Source organism: Hemiscyllium ocellatum, chromosome 33 (assembly GCF_020745735.1).
Source record: "Hemiscyllium ocellatum isolate sHemOce1 chromosome 33, sHemOce1.pat.X.cur, whole genome shotgun sequence".
NCBI classification, from domain to species: Eukaryota; Metazoa; Chordata; class Chondrichthyes; order Orectolobiformes; family Hemiscylliidae; genus Hemiscyllium; species Hemiscyllium ocellatum.
In genome coordinates this window covers 4,423,957-4,438,285 of record NC_083433.1, presented here as the reverse complement: position 1 = coordinate 4,438,285, position 14,329 = coordinate 4,423,957, and the positions used below count along the sequence as shown (strand labels likewise).

At 46.2% G+C, this 14,329-nt stretch overlaps 1 protein-coding gene across 1 annotated transcript in view; it reads left to right on the top strand.

Annotated features, from left to right (window-relative positions):
• The first annotated feature begins 756 nt into the window (after positions 1 to 756).
• The window catches only part of cacna1ia (calcium voltage-gated channel subunit alpha1 Ia), a 195,013-nt gene continuing 181,440 nt past the window's right edge, over positions 757 to 14,329 (top strand). The window contains exons 1-2 of the mRNA XM_060849187.1: positions 757 to 849; positions 1,549 to 1,682. Coding sequence (XP_060705170.1) covers positions 757 to 849; positions 1,549 to 1,682 — 227 coding nt within the window. The remainder of the gene's footprint in view (positions 850 to 1,548; positions 1,683 to 14,329) is intronic.

The following is a 14,329-nucleotide window of genomic DNA, read 5'->3' as shown; positions in this document are numbered from 1 at the left end:
TAAAGCTCCCTCTACACTGTCCCCCCATCAAACACTCCCAGGACAGGGACAGCACAGGGTTAGATACAGAGTAAAGCTCCCTCTGCAGTGTCCCCCCATCAAACACTCCCAGGACAGGGACAGCACAGGGTTAGATACAGAGTAAAGCTCTCTCTACACTGTCCGCCATCAAACACTCCCAGGACAGGGACAGCACAGGGTTAGATACAGAGTAAAGCTCCCTCTACACTGTCCCCATTAAACACTCCCAGGACAGGGACAGCACAGGGTTAGATACAGAGTAAAGCTTCCTCTACACTGTCCCCATTAAACACTCCCAGGACAGGGACAGCACAGGGTTAGATACAGAGTAAAGCTCCCTCTACCCTGTCCCCCCATCAAACACTCCCAGGACAGGGACAGCACAGGGCTAGATCCAGAGTAAAGCTCCCTCTACACTGTCCCCATCAATCACTCCTAAGCCAAGGACAGCACGGTGTTAGATACAGAGTAAAGCTCCTGTGGCAGAGAATTTCACAGGTTCCCGACTCTCTGGGTGAAGGTATTTCTCCTGATCTCAATCCTAAATGGACAGCCCTGTATCCTTAGCATGGGACCCCCCCCTTGGTTCTGGAACCAATCTGGAAACTTTAAGAACAACCACCTGGTCGTATTATACCAAGTAGCTTTTTCTGACGAAGGTGCGAATCTTTCTCGAGTTGCACGTTCATTTCTTTTCCTTAACTCCAGCTCCCTACTTGGTTTGAGCATGTCAGCATGCTTGTCATCCTTCTCAACTGTGTCACTCTGGGAATGTACCAACCTTGTGAAGATGTGGACTGCTCCAGCGACAGATGTAGGATATTACAGGTAGGAAATCACTATCTCCCTCCTTATCTATTAGAATGCATGCATTCTCCAAAAGGACCCCTCACTCCCAGCTCACTATCTCACATTGTCAAGTTTCCTAAGCTCAGACACATGGCTTTTTAAGGGAAATGCGAAGTAAGATTGAACAGAAATCTGAACAAAATCCAAAATGGACACAGAAAATGAATAGGAGAGAGAAGCTGAGTTAATGTTTTGAGTTCAACATGTCTCTCCTTCGGACCTAATTGTAGCTGTGTTCTTAGCATATTACCTCTCATATTATTTGCACCGAACACAAAGACTAAGATTGTAAGAGGCCGAACACGAAATGACTGTTGCCTGAGATAACAAGTACTCAACAACATCTTGAATTGATGTAGCAGCTTTTACATCCCAAAACGCTACACAGGGACAATTTCAAAACAAATTTGACACCTCATCACATAAAGAGTTGCTGGGAGAGGTAACCAAAAGACACAATGAAAAACGGAGGTCCTTCACAGAGATATGGAGGGGTCGAGGGGAAGGCCACGGACATTCCTTCAGAAATTGGTAAAGGATGGGGCATCTAAAAGATCAGAATTGGACGAATATGGAGGGTGGTGGTGCCCAAGGCGATTATTTAGATGGGGGATGGTTAGACGAGTTGAGATTACAAAGTATGATCCCGGCCAAATTAAAGCAACTGTCACTTTCCAGGCTTTTGACGACTTCATCTTTATTTTCTTCGCCATGGAGATGGTGGTCAAGATGGTTGCTTTGGGGATCATCGGGAAGAAGTGTTACCTTGGCGACACATGGAATCGATTGGATTTTTTCATTGTGATGTCAGGGTAAGTGAGAGGTGAGCTGAAGTAATCTCAGCCCGGAGCGTTAAGAGAAAGATGCAAATTAGCATTTTTATGGACAAGTCAATTATTTCTTCTGAGCTGTTGACAGTCAAGAGAGTAAATTCAAAATTAAATGTAGCTTCGTTCTAAGCCTTTCATTTTTGCCTTACCCCTCTTCTGTTTTCATGTTGAAGTTCAATGTCTGGTAAAATATTTTAGTTTAATTCCTCAGGATTTTTGAACAAGCCATGCTTGAAAGTCATTGGATAAGAAACATGACTGTGAAATATACTGCCTGGGAGATTATCTCATAGCCACATGCTGTTCATCCATATTTCACATTTTTATTTACATCTGCTGCTCATTTCGTTTCTGAATAGAAGGTTTTCACATCAAACACTCCCAGGACAGTTACAGCACAGGGTTAGATACAGAGTAAAGCTCCCTCTACACTGTCCCCATCAAATACTCCCAGGACAGGGACAGCACGGGGTTAGATACAGAGTAAGGCTCCCTCTACACTGTCCCCATCAAATACTCCCAGGACAGGGACAGCACGGGGTTAGATACAGAGTAAGGCTCCCTCTACACTGTCCCCATCAAATACTCCCAGGACAGGGACAGCACAGGGTTAGATACAGAGTAAAGCTCCCTCTACACTGTCCCCCATCAAACACTCCCAGGACAGGGATAGCACAGGGTTAGATACAGAGTAAAACTCCCTCTACACTGTCCCTCGTCAAACACTCCCAGGCCAGGGACAGCACAGGGTTGATACAGAGTAAAGCTGCCTCTGCACTGTCCCTCGTCAAACACTCCCAGACCAGGGACAGCACAGGGTTAGATACAGAGTAAAGCTGCCTCTGCACTGTCCCCATCAATCACTCCTAGGACAGGGACAGCACGGAGATAGATACAGAGTAAAGCTCCCTCTACACCATTCTCCATGAAACACTCCCAGGACAGGAATAGCACGGGGTTTGATTCAGAGTAAAGCCTCCTCTACACTGTCCCCCATCAAATACTCCCAGGACAGGGACAGCATGGAGTGTGATACAAACTCAAGTTCCCTCTACACTGTTCTCCATTAAACACTCCCAGGCCGGGGTTAACTGCAGAATAAAGCTCTCTCTACACTGTTCCCCCATTAAACACTCCCAGGACAGGGACAGCACAGGGTTAGATACAGAGTAAAGCTCCCTCTACACCATTCTCCATGAAACACTCCCAGAACAGGGACAGCATGTGGTTAGATACAGAGTAAAGCTCTCTCTACACTGACCCCCATCAAACACTCCCAGGACAGGGATAGCACGGGGTTAGATACAGAGTAAAGCTCTCTCTACACTGACCCCCATCAAACACTCCCAGGACAGGGATAGCACAGGGTTAGATACAGAGTAAAGCCCCCTCTACACTGTCCCCATCAATCACTCCTAGGACAGGGACAGCACGGAGATAGATACAGAGTAAAGCTCCCTCTACACCGTTCTCCATGAAACACTCCCAGGACAGGAATAGCACGGGGTTTGATTCAGAGTAAAGCCTCCTCTACACTGTCCCCCATCAAATACTCCCAGGACAGGGACAGCATGGAGTGCGATACAAGCTCAAGTTCCCTCTACACTGTTCTCCATTAAACAGTCCCAGGCCGGGGTTAACTACAGAATAAAGCTCTCTCTACACTGTTCCCCCATTAAACACTCCCAGGACAGGGACAGCACAGGGTTAGATACAGAGTAAAGCTCCCTCTACACCATTCTCCATGAAACACTCCCAGAACAGGGACAGCATGGGGTTAGATACAGAGTAAAGCTCTCTCTACACTGACCCCCATCAAACACTCCCAGGACAGGGATAGCACAGGGTTAGATACAGAGTAAAACTCCCTCTACACTGTCCCTCGTCAAACACTTCCAGGCCAGGGACAGCACAGGGTTAGATACAGAGTAAAGCCCCCTCTACACTGTCCCCATCAATCACTCCTAGGACAGGGACAGCACGGAGATAGATACAGAGTAAAGCTCCCTCTACACCGTTCTCCATGAAACACTCCCAGGACAGGAATAGCACGGGGTTTGATTCAGAGTAAAGCCTCCTCTACACTGTCCCCCATCAAATACTCCCAGGACAGGGACAGCATGGAGTGCGATACAAGCTCAAGTTCCCTCTACATTGTTCTCCATTAAACAGTCCCAGGCCGGGGTTAACTACAGAATAAAGCTCTCTCTACACTGTTCCCCTATTAAACACTCCCAGGACAGGGACAGCACAGGGTTAGATACAGAGTAAAGCTCCCTCTACACTGTCCCCCCATCAAATACTCCCAGGACAGGAACAGCACAGGGTTAGATACAGAGTAAAGCTCCTTCTGCACTCTCCCCAGTCAAATCATCTGAGGTCAGGGATAGCATAGGGTTAAGTACAGAATAAGGTGGAAGAGTTGGTCAAACAGGATAATGGTAAATATATAAAGAAAAATGATGGAATCTAAGCTCATTTACAGTCATTTCGTTAATAATGAGTTCAGTCAGAGACAGTGTCACAACTCAGTTGGGAAAAATGTGATGGAAATGAAGCCCTTTTATTCAATGCCAGTGAATTCATCATAGTGTGCAATATGGCCAAGTTAATATCTGGGATTGTGAATATCAGACTGTGACTACTCCTCATGATAAAACGAGACTCACACCAGGTTTCATTAATAAACATGAATATTTTTAAAAATGTTTATTGTAACAGTCTGCTCCTCTGAGAAGGTGTTATTGACGCTGGGTCATTTCATATAGTCAAGGCTAAGACAGACAGATTTTTAATCATGAAGGGGCACAAGTTTTATGGGGTAAAGACAGGTAAGAGGATTTGAGAAATACCAGATCAGCCATGATTTCCGCAGATGGCAGGGCAGAGTCAATGGGCTGAATGGCCTCTGTCTGCTCTGATGTTTTATGGCCCACATTTCAGCAAAATCACATTATTAATTACAATTAAGGAGATGTTAATGACTAAAATAATGTAGACTTAAAGCATAATGCCTTCAAGTAAAAACACACGCCTTAATTTGAACACAAGTTGGATGGACTGACAGACAAGGCAAATAGCCTTTTTAGGAATGTCACAGGTTGAAAATGGAGGCCAAAAAAGTTATCGAGACTGTGGATCAGAGGACATTGCAACAGGGGAAATGAGGTGACTTTTCTCACTGTTTTTTTGGCTCTGGTTTCTTGACAATGATATCATGTGCCTGTCAACTGTAGCGATCCTTAAATCGGTGGCTGGTCATTTGGACCTAGGCTTTGGTCAGAAAAATAAATTATGTTTCCTTTTGCAAAGCCTTTGATCACATTTTCCTTTTCAATTCAACAGAATGGGAATGCAATTACCCTTTTGCTGCAGGTTTTTATAGAGGTCTGTGCCCCACCTGCTTTCTCTCCTCTAAATTCAGTGTCACATCATCACTTTAAACCTACCAAATCCCATTACTTGGCAAGTAAGATGTTTTTTCCAAGGAAAAGTATCAAATTTAATTCCAGCAAACGAACGCCATATAGCTGCTCCCCCCTTCCATGAGTTGTGAAGAAAGTAACCAATCATTCAAATTTCCTGTTTTCCACTTTATATTTTGAAACCCTTCTACAAATATCTACTGACCTTACCATAGGAAGCACAGTGAGAGAAGAGAGAGAGAAAGAATTACAGTAAAGGTCTGGTCAATGAGGCTTTGAGATGTTATAACTCATTGGACAGAAAGTGGGGAGAGGAGAAAATCTGTTCAGTTTTATAATCGGTGCATGTTATGTTGGGACAGTGTCCCTTTAAGTGGTGAGTCATGTGACACTGGAGAGTCATCAGGGAGAAAGTGAGGACTGCAGATGCTGGAGGTCAGAGTCGAGAGAGTGGTGCTGGAAAAGCACAGCAGGTCAGGCAGCATCTGAGGAGCAGGAGAGGCTTATTGCCCGAGACGTTGATTCTCCTGCTCCTCGGATGCTGCCTGACCTGCTGTGCTTTTCCAGCAACACACTCGCGACAACTGGTGAGTCATCAGCCTGGTTTGTGAGCTTGGTCAGATGGGTTTTGGGTTTTTCCAAAGGACACATTTACAGGATAGAATCTCCTTGTTGGGATGCAGATAACAACAAGTTCAGGTGCTCTTTAGTTCTGGCCAGAGCCTAGTAACTGCAAAGTGCATTAGAATCTAGTTTGACCTCCAGGCCAAGTTTGGTGACACACCCATGAGGATTTTCAGTGACAGGCCAACGCGTTGACTCCTTGCTATCTCTGGGTCATCCTCCCTGAGATGAGTCAATGCCAGAAGAGGGTGATGGGGGCAGAGTGTAGGGGAGTTCCCTTGCTTAGGAATACTCTGGGAACTACATGTAGTGTTCACCTTGTTTTATGTTCTTTGGAGGCTTTGATAAGGTGCCCTGTCCTTCCCTATGTTCTGCATTGGCACTGACCACATCTGGCCTCCTACCAAGATTGCAGACCCCTGTAACTGGACAGTAGGTACAGAGCAGTCCCTGAGCATATCTCCCAACTGAACATCAGTGAGGGGGGCTTTGGATTCTTTACTCTAAGAATGCAAAGCAGATCAAGAGGGAGCGAGGTGGACTCATGATCCATGAGTTTACATTCAATGCTAAGCAGATATTTGCCCACGGTTGGGATACTGGCATTAAGGAGTCGAGTTTCAAAATAAGAAGTCTCCCTGTTTAACTCAGAGATGACGAGGAATTTCTTCTTTCAGAGGGGTATATGTGCTTAGGATTCTCTTCCGCAGAGAGCAGTGAATGTCAGGCCATTGAATAAAATTTTGCTTCACAAATATTTCAAGAATTAAGGCAACATCAAAAGAGCTTATTGAATGGTAGAGCAGGGCACAAGGGGCCAAATGGCCCACTCCTCCTGATTTGTATGTTTGAGTATAAAAAGGATGGATGAGGAAAAGGGTAGGTGAAAATAGAGACCATTGCATGTTTTCAGGGGAGTGTAGATGAACATACAAAGCAGGGATATAGGAATAAATATCTCATCTCAGTATGAGAGGGAGCTTTGTAAACACCCCCCCCTTAATAACTCGAGTCTGACAGGGCTCAGTGAGATGATTGGTTTGGAGCAGACAGCTAAGAGACTGAAAAGGGAGTTTTATTAGCAGAGAGTGAGATGGAGAATTTTCGGATCTTTTATGTTGGTTCAAGCCTTTAATAAAGTTAATCCTTCCAAAAGAATTTGCAAGCTTTACAGCAAAGCAGTTGCTTCTTGAGCTCCTTGCGTCAGTGTAAGCTTATTTTTCAAATGAAAGTAATCCTGATTTCATACCAACGAGCCAATCCCTCACTGTAGCCCTGCGCTTTCCTCCTGCTCAAATGTTTACCTACTCTTCCCTTTAAAAGATGCAATGGTATGTCCCTATAATAAAATACTCCAGGCTACAGAAATGTTCTGCATAAAGAGCTTTCTCTGCAGCTTCTTCATCAGTCTCCCACCAGAGGAAATGAACTTTGCAAACCCTTTCACTCTGGGTCACAGTTTCCCTGATTCTGAGGAGGCAAATGGACAAGGTGCCCTGGGAAGAGGGAGGGACCCAGAAAGGGACAAACCTGGGCTTGTGATGTCTCTGTGGGAGCCTCCCACCTCCAGCTCACACCCTGTTTCTGACCCCATATCAATTGTGACCCAGCTTGTCAGCCGAGAGCATAATCCAGGTTGACCACCTGGCCATGCTGTTTAAAAACCTTATGGCACTCCCTGTTAATGGAGGTCAGCATTAATGCCAGTGATGCCAACTCTCTAAAATTGCCCATGAGTTCTCCCGAGCTAAAGAGTAAAAACCTTAGAGAAAATATCATAGTATTTTTTTAAAGTTTTTTGAAAATTTGTTAATAAGGCTCAGTGGTTAGCACTGCTGCCTCATCGTGCCAGGGACCTGAATTCGATACCAGCCTCAGATGACTGTCAGTCGATGTGGAGTTTGCACATTCTCCCGGTGTCTGTGTGGGTTTCCTCCAGGTGCTCTGGTTTCCTCCCACACTCCAAAGATGTGCAGGTCAGGGTGGATTGGTCATGGGAAATTGCCCATAGTGTCTAGGGATGTGCAGGTTAGGATGGATTGGTCATGGGAAATTGCCCATAGTGTCTAGGGATATGCAAGTTAGGATGGATTGGTCATGGGAAATTGCCCATAGTGTCTAGGGATGTGCAAGTTAGGATGGATTAGCCTTGGGAAATTGCCCATAGTGTCTAGAGATGTGCAGGTTAGGATGGAATGGCCATGGGAAATTGCCCATAGTGTTAGCTGCTGTAGTCAGAGGGAAATGGGTCTGGTTGGGTTACTCTTCAGAGGGTCGGTGTGGATTTGTTATGCCAAATGGCCTGTTTCCACACTGTAGGGAATCCAATTTTTTGAAATATTGACCATATGGAAAGAAACTAGCCAAGGGTCATCCATCTGAAGGCAATGATTGGCCATTGGGTGCTGGGCGTGACGAGGGTGGAAGTGCTGGGTGACAAATGGTGAGGGGGTGCTGGGCGGGGAGGGGTGGGCAGATGATCACATGTTGAAAGATTCAGGAAGATGCCCACCTTGAGTTGGCAAGCCCACCCATGGGAGCTGGATTGAGGACTGTCCGCCATAAGTCCACACTCCAAGGCAAGGTCAACACTTTGGGAGAATAAGAGAGATGAAACAAATGTGCAGGCTGTTTATATGTTGGGAAGTGCACTTAGAAAATCACTTTGCAATCTCTGGAAGATTATATAGAACAAGCACTCCAGATGTCAGTCTCAATTCCGTTCTCCCTCTCCTCTCGTCTTGACAGTCGAGTTTTGAGCCAAAGGGACCATTACTACATTTCTTGTCAGTCTGCCTTGATTTAGACAGGACTATCCAGCATTACTAAGCAACAGCCCTGAGACATACTGATTGCTTAAGACAGTGCCTGGCTTTAGCGGAGAAATAAATAGCCTTGGACTGAGCTTGAAGGAGCAGAGAGGCAGGAGAGCAGAGCGGGATGTAGCATGATTGTTCAACGTCAGTGATTTACTTACAATGAAATTCAGGCAAGCTTCAGGAGGGGCAGTGACAGGGTTATACGACCCACTCATTTTAAAGCAACCTATGACTGACTCAAGCTGTTAGATGCTGTCTTGCAGGTGTCATGTTGTGTTTAATAACTGCAGTATTAATAAAGATAATTGAGGCAATCACTGGGACAATTTAACTTTCCTGACAGCCAGCTGCTCAATGCAAGAGAAGGTGCAAAGGATCATCTCATTTCACCGGGGCAGGTGTGGAACTGGAATCAGTTGCAATTAATGGTTTGATATAACTTGTCGCTGATACATTATGGAGAAGCAGTACTTAAACCCCAGTGTTATACAGTGACAGACCCTTCCCCACCAGTGCTGTACCCCAGTGTTATACAGTGACAGACCCTTCCCCACCAGTGCTGTACCCCAGTGTTATACAGTGACAGACCCTTCCCCACCAGTGTTGTACCCCAGTGTTATACAGTGACAGACCCTTCCCCACCAGTGCTGTACCCCAGTGTTATACAGTGACAGACCCTTCCCCACCAGTGCTGTACCCCAGTGTTATACAGTGACAGACCCTTCCCCACCAGTGCTGTACCCCAGTGTTATACAGTGCAGAAATAGGCCATTCAGCCCATCATGACCAAGGGTTTGGGATTTTATCAACACTGAGTCATTCCTGATGTTGTAACCAGAACTGGGCACCAATTCCGCTGTCTCCTTTTGACTTTTCCCACGTATCAGCAGCAGACATGCAAAACATTCGAATCAGCAGCTGGAGAGGTTTCTCACTTGTGAAACCTGCTGGAAAGTGGCAGTGCTGTATCTATGAGCGGATTTTAAAGAGACCCCTGGTTAAACAGAGATTCTGCAGCACTGCCACAACTTGCTGCTCCAACTGCACCAAATACAAAGTTGGTGTGGATTTACATCAAAATTTAATCTCACTTGTAAATACTTCACTTTATTCATGTGTGCATCATAACTATTAGATCCCCTACAATGTGGAAATCAGCCCACACTGACCAGCGTAACGCTTGACGCACCCTAAACCCACGGCTGATGTCATCTGGGATTCCGCATTCCACTTGATCCAGTCACCCAGCAGGCCATGTTTCCCATAGGACCCATACTATCCCCCCATGGTGCTCAATTTGCACCCAGACCTCCTCCCACTCCTCTGGAACCTTGTCAGTAAATCCTTTCTCCCTCATCAATCTCTCCAGCTTCCAGGTAAATGTATCGGTGAGTCATTGATCACTGTCTGGAGCAGTAGGTAGTGATCAGTGCTCTCTCTGGAAGGAAAGCTTTCTCCTGAACTCCCCAGGGAATTTTTAGGGATCACCTTGTGTTCACAGATCTTGGGTTTGGCCATCCCCACAAGTAGAAACTTCACCTCGACATCAAGCCTATCGTGACATCAAAGACCTCAATTAGTTCACATCTCAGCCTTGTCTTTTCCAAAAAAACCAAATCCCTTGGTACATAGGGACATCCACAATGCCTTAGGGAGTAAGTTACTGGATTTTGACTGAAGGTTCGGCGATATATTTCTATGTCAGGTGAGGGAGGGGAGCTTGCAGGTGGTGCATGTATCTGCTGCCCTTGTCCTTCTGGATGGAAGTGGTCATGGGTTCTCAGAGGAATAAATGATGGTGCATGACATGAGAGATGTTCTTCTTTAAAATAGTCGATTATATCCACCTCAGGGAGCAGAGAGGACCTCAGGTCTGTGCTAGAATCTTTGACACAAACACACAACTTTTGCCTCCAAGGTCCTATCCACTGAGGCACAGCTAACGGCTCAAGGTAAGGTCATCCTAACACTCAGTAACTAATGCCTCCTGACCATCTACTGGATGACAGTGGAACTACCGGGAGATAGTTTTATAGACACCATGAGACGGTCTAATTAAAACCCAGATGGATGGTAATCCCATGAGGAACAATGTGCATCAAAAAAGCAAAACTCTGTGAAGAAGGTTCCGTGTTTGTACTTCTTCGTTTTCACTGAAGTTTCTGTCACAGAGGGCAACTGCAGGGTCATGTGATTTACATGCTCTTTGACCCTGGGCACCAGCTGTGTTTTTGGCTGGAACATGGGAATGAAAAGCAACAGATGTCAAATATCACGTGAAGCCCAATTTAAACAAGTTCACAAGGGACTCGATGGGGAGCAGAAGGTCCACGTTCATTCTGAGAGAGAGAGAGAGAGAGAGAGAGATCCTAACTACTTCCTAAACTGATTGCATAAGCTTTCAAAGATTTGACGGTGCTTTGAAATTTGTATTTTTTAGTTAAGGGAGAAACCGCGAAACAGTCAATGACTGGGGTGTCCATGTGAAAGGAGGCAGGGTTTAGAGATAAATGTGCAGGCTAGAGTCAGGATAAGGGGGAGAGAGATTGGGGATGGGGCTTTAGGAGGGGATATTAGAGTGTTGGAGCGTTAGAGGTGGGTCAGACTATAGCAGAGGTTAAACATTCTCCTTCGAGTGTATTAGACATTAAGGAGGCAGTGTTGAGAGTGTGGCGCTGAAAAGCCACAGCAGGTCAGGCAACCTGCAGGAGAATCGACATTTCGGGCATAAGCCCTTCATCAGGAAAGGCTTATGGAAGCAGTATCAGTGAGAGAGGGAGAGGCAGGTAGGCAAGTGGAACTTAATCAGCAGAGATCGGAAGGTGATGGAGATTGAAGCAAATGGAAGGTTGCGAGAGGTTTGGACTGCGAGATGCAACGATTCGCAAACAAAACTGAGCCCTCATGCTAACAGATAGGACCGAGTGGTAAATGATCAACTCAGAATGCCCAGGTTATGACTGGCCCAGAGGATGGCTGTGGCAGCTGGTGAGCATTATTTGGTGGATGCTCACATGATAGTTTTGGTGTTTCTCCTTCAGAGTGAGGATGCTTCATGCTGCCTAACGTGGGGTCTTTACCACAGGGGAGCGGCGAGCACAGTTAGCCAGGGGTTGTGGCAATCACATGACCAAACAGGAAACCCATTCTTACCACCTGCCATGTTCTGAAGAGAATACAGGCCAATATTCAAGCTGTTTGCTATGTTAAAAACCCACCTTCCCTCGCCATTGAGCCCTGGAGCAGAACTCATAAGAATCATAGACTCCCTGCAGTGTGAAAACAGACCATTCGGCCCATCGAGTCCACACCACCCCTCTGAAGAGCATCCCACCGAGACCCCCTAACATCTCCGTAACCCTGCATTTCTCATAGCTAACCCACCCAACCTACACACCTCTTGACACTTTGGGCATTTTAGCACGGTCAATCCACCCTAACCTGCAAATCTTTGGATCACGGGAGGAAACCAGAGCACCCGAAGGAAACCCACGCAGACACTGGGAGAATGTGCAAAATTCACACAGATAGTTGCCCGAGGGTGGAATCGAACCCAGTGTTCCTGGTTCAGAGGCAGGGATACTACCTGCTGCCCTGAGAGACCTTAACATTTCGAGTGGTGAGCTAGACCGAAATGTTAGATGAGAAATCTGCAAGGATAGAGGGAATGCAGAGACGGTAGAGAGACTGAGTTGAGATGGATTGGATGCCGCTGTGTACTGAGCACGTATAGGAGTTGGCATTAGAGAGGTGGATGATTCATTCGTGACCAGAACAGAGCAGCCTGTCACTGTTAACTGTAAATAGAGGAATTGCAGTTCTCCCTCACGCTCAGTCTGTGTGGTGTGAGACAGTGGTGGGGAAGTGAGTGTCAGAACAAGAACTATCAGTCTGGGTAGCCCAGCCCCCTATCACTGTCTAGATCAGGCCTTGAGTTGTGAAACATCAGGAAGCAGAGCTGGTGGGGTAGTGATAATATCACTGGGTTAGTAATCCAGAACCTCAGGCTAATGTGCTCACTCCCACCATAGCAGATGCTGGAATCTGAATTTACAAAACTGGAATTAAAAGCTCAGCTCATGGTCACTTTCTAACCACTGCCGACTGCTCAGTGGTTAGCACTGCTGTCTCACAGCGCCAGGGACCCAGGTTTGATTCCAGCCTTGGATGACTGTAAGTGTGGAGTTTGCACATTCTCTCCGTGTCTGTGTGGGTTTCCTCTGGGTGCTCCAGTTTCCTCCCACAGTCCAAAAATGTGCAGGTTAGGTGGATTGGCCATGAGAAAATGCTGGGTTATAGGGTGGGTCTGCATGGGATGCTCTTTGGAGGGTCAGTGTGGACTTGATGGGCTGAATGGCCTGCTTCCACACTGTAGGGATTCAAAATTGTTGCAAAATCCCATCTGGTTGACTAACGCCCTTTATGGAAGGATATCTGTTGTCCTTACCTGGTCTGGTCTACACGTGACTCCAGACCCACAGCAATGTGGTTGATGTTTAACTGCCCCCTGAAATATTCCCAATAGGCTATTCAGTTGAACCTAGTACAGTGACAGGCTTTGCCATGTCGTCAGTTTCCACCCGAACAACATCTAAATCCAAAAGATCATCCTCCAGCAGGATGTCATCACCAAATGTTTCCTCCCCTCCTCTCCAGTGGCAACATTCCACAGGGACCATTCCCTCCATGATATCCTTGTCCATTCCGAACACCACCTCGCCTTCCCATGCTAGCTTCACATCCAACAGCTGAAGGTATAATCGCTCAGTCTCCTCCCTCCACCCTGTCTGAATCCCCAAGCACACCCGAAGCAGTGCTTCACTTGTATCCCCTTCAAGCGAGTGTACTCCTCTACCTTGGCAAGACCACATGTAGACAGTGTGATTGCTTCACAGAAAACCTTCTCTCACTCTACAAGGGTAATCCCAACCCTCTGTTTCAGTCCAATACCCCATCTTGCTCCCACACTATCATTTCTATCCCTGTGTTCCAGCAAATCCCAGAGTAAGATGCAGGAACTGATCCTCACTTTCCCTTTGGAGGGATATGGGCTGAGTGCTGGCAGGTGGGACTAGATTGGGTTGGGATATCTGGTCGGCATCGATGGGTTGGATGGAAGGGTCTGTTTCCATGCTGTACATCTCTATAACTCTATGACTGTACTGTCCTCAGGACTCATTATTTATTACATCAGCTTCAAACCAAGAACGTTGTCCATCATTTTGATTATGTCCCTTCCCTTCCAGTTTCTGGTTTGCTTTCAGCTGACCTACTTTCTACTATTAACACTTACTCTCTTTCTGTATCGCTTCTTCACCATTAACACTCCCCTCTGCCTATAGGCACCCTCACCATATAGAACACAGAACATAGAACATTACAGCGCAGTACAGGCCCTTCAGCCCTCGATGTTGTGCTGCCTTGTCATACTAACCTGAGGCCCTGTCATACCAACCTGAAGCCCATCCCACCTACACTATTCCATGTACGTCCATTTCCCTGACCATCTCGTTCCTCTTCCCTCTTCGTCAACAGCAGTAAATAAAATTATTTTCCACCCCCCTTCAGTTCATCTGCAAGTGGAAACATCCACTTTGTTTCCGTCTTCACAGATGCTACCAGACCTGCTGAGTTTCTCCAGTATTTGCTGATATTTATCCTTTGCAGAACTTTGCTTTTATAAAGCTTTTTTTCAGATGACAGTGTCATTACTGAGTATTTTATATTGAAGTTTTGAACTCCCCCAGATACTGAGGCAGGA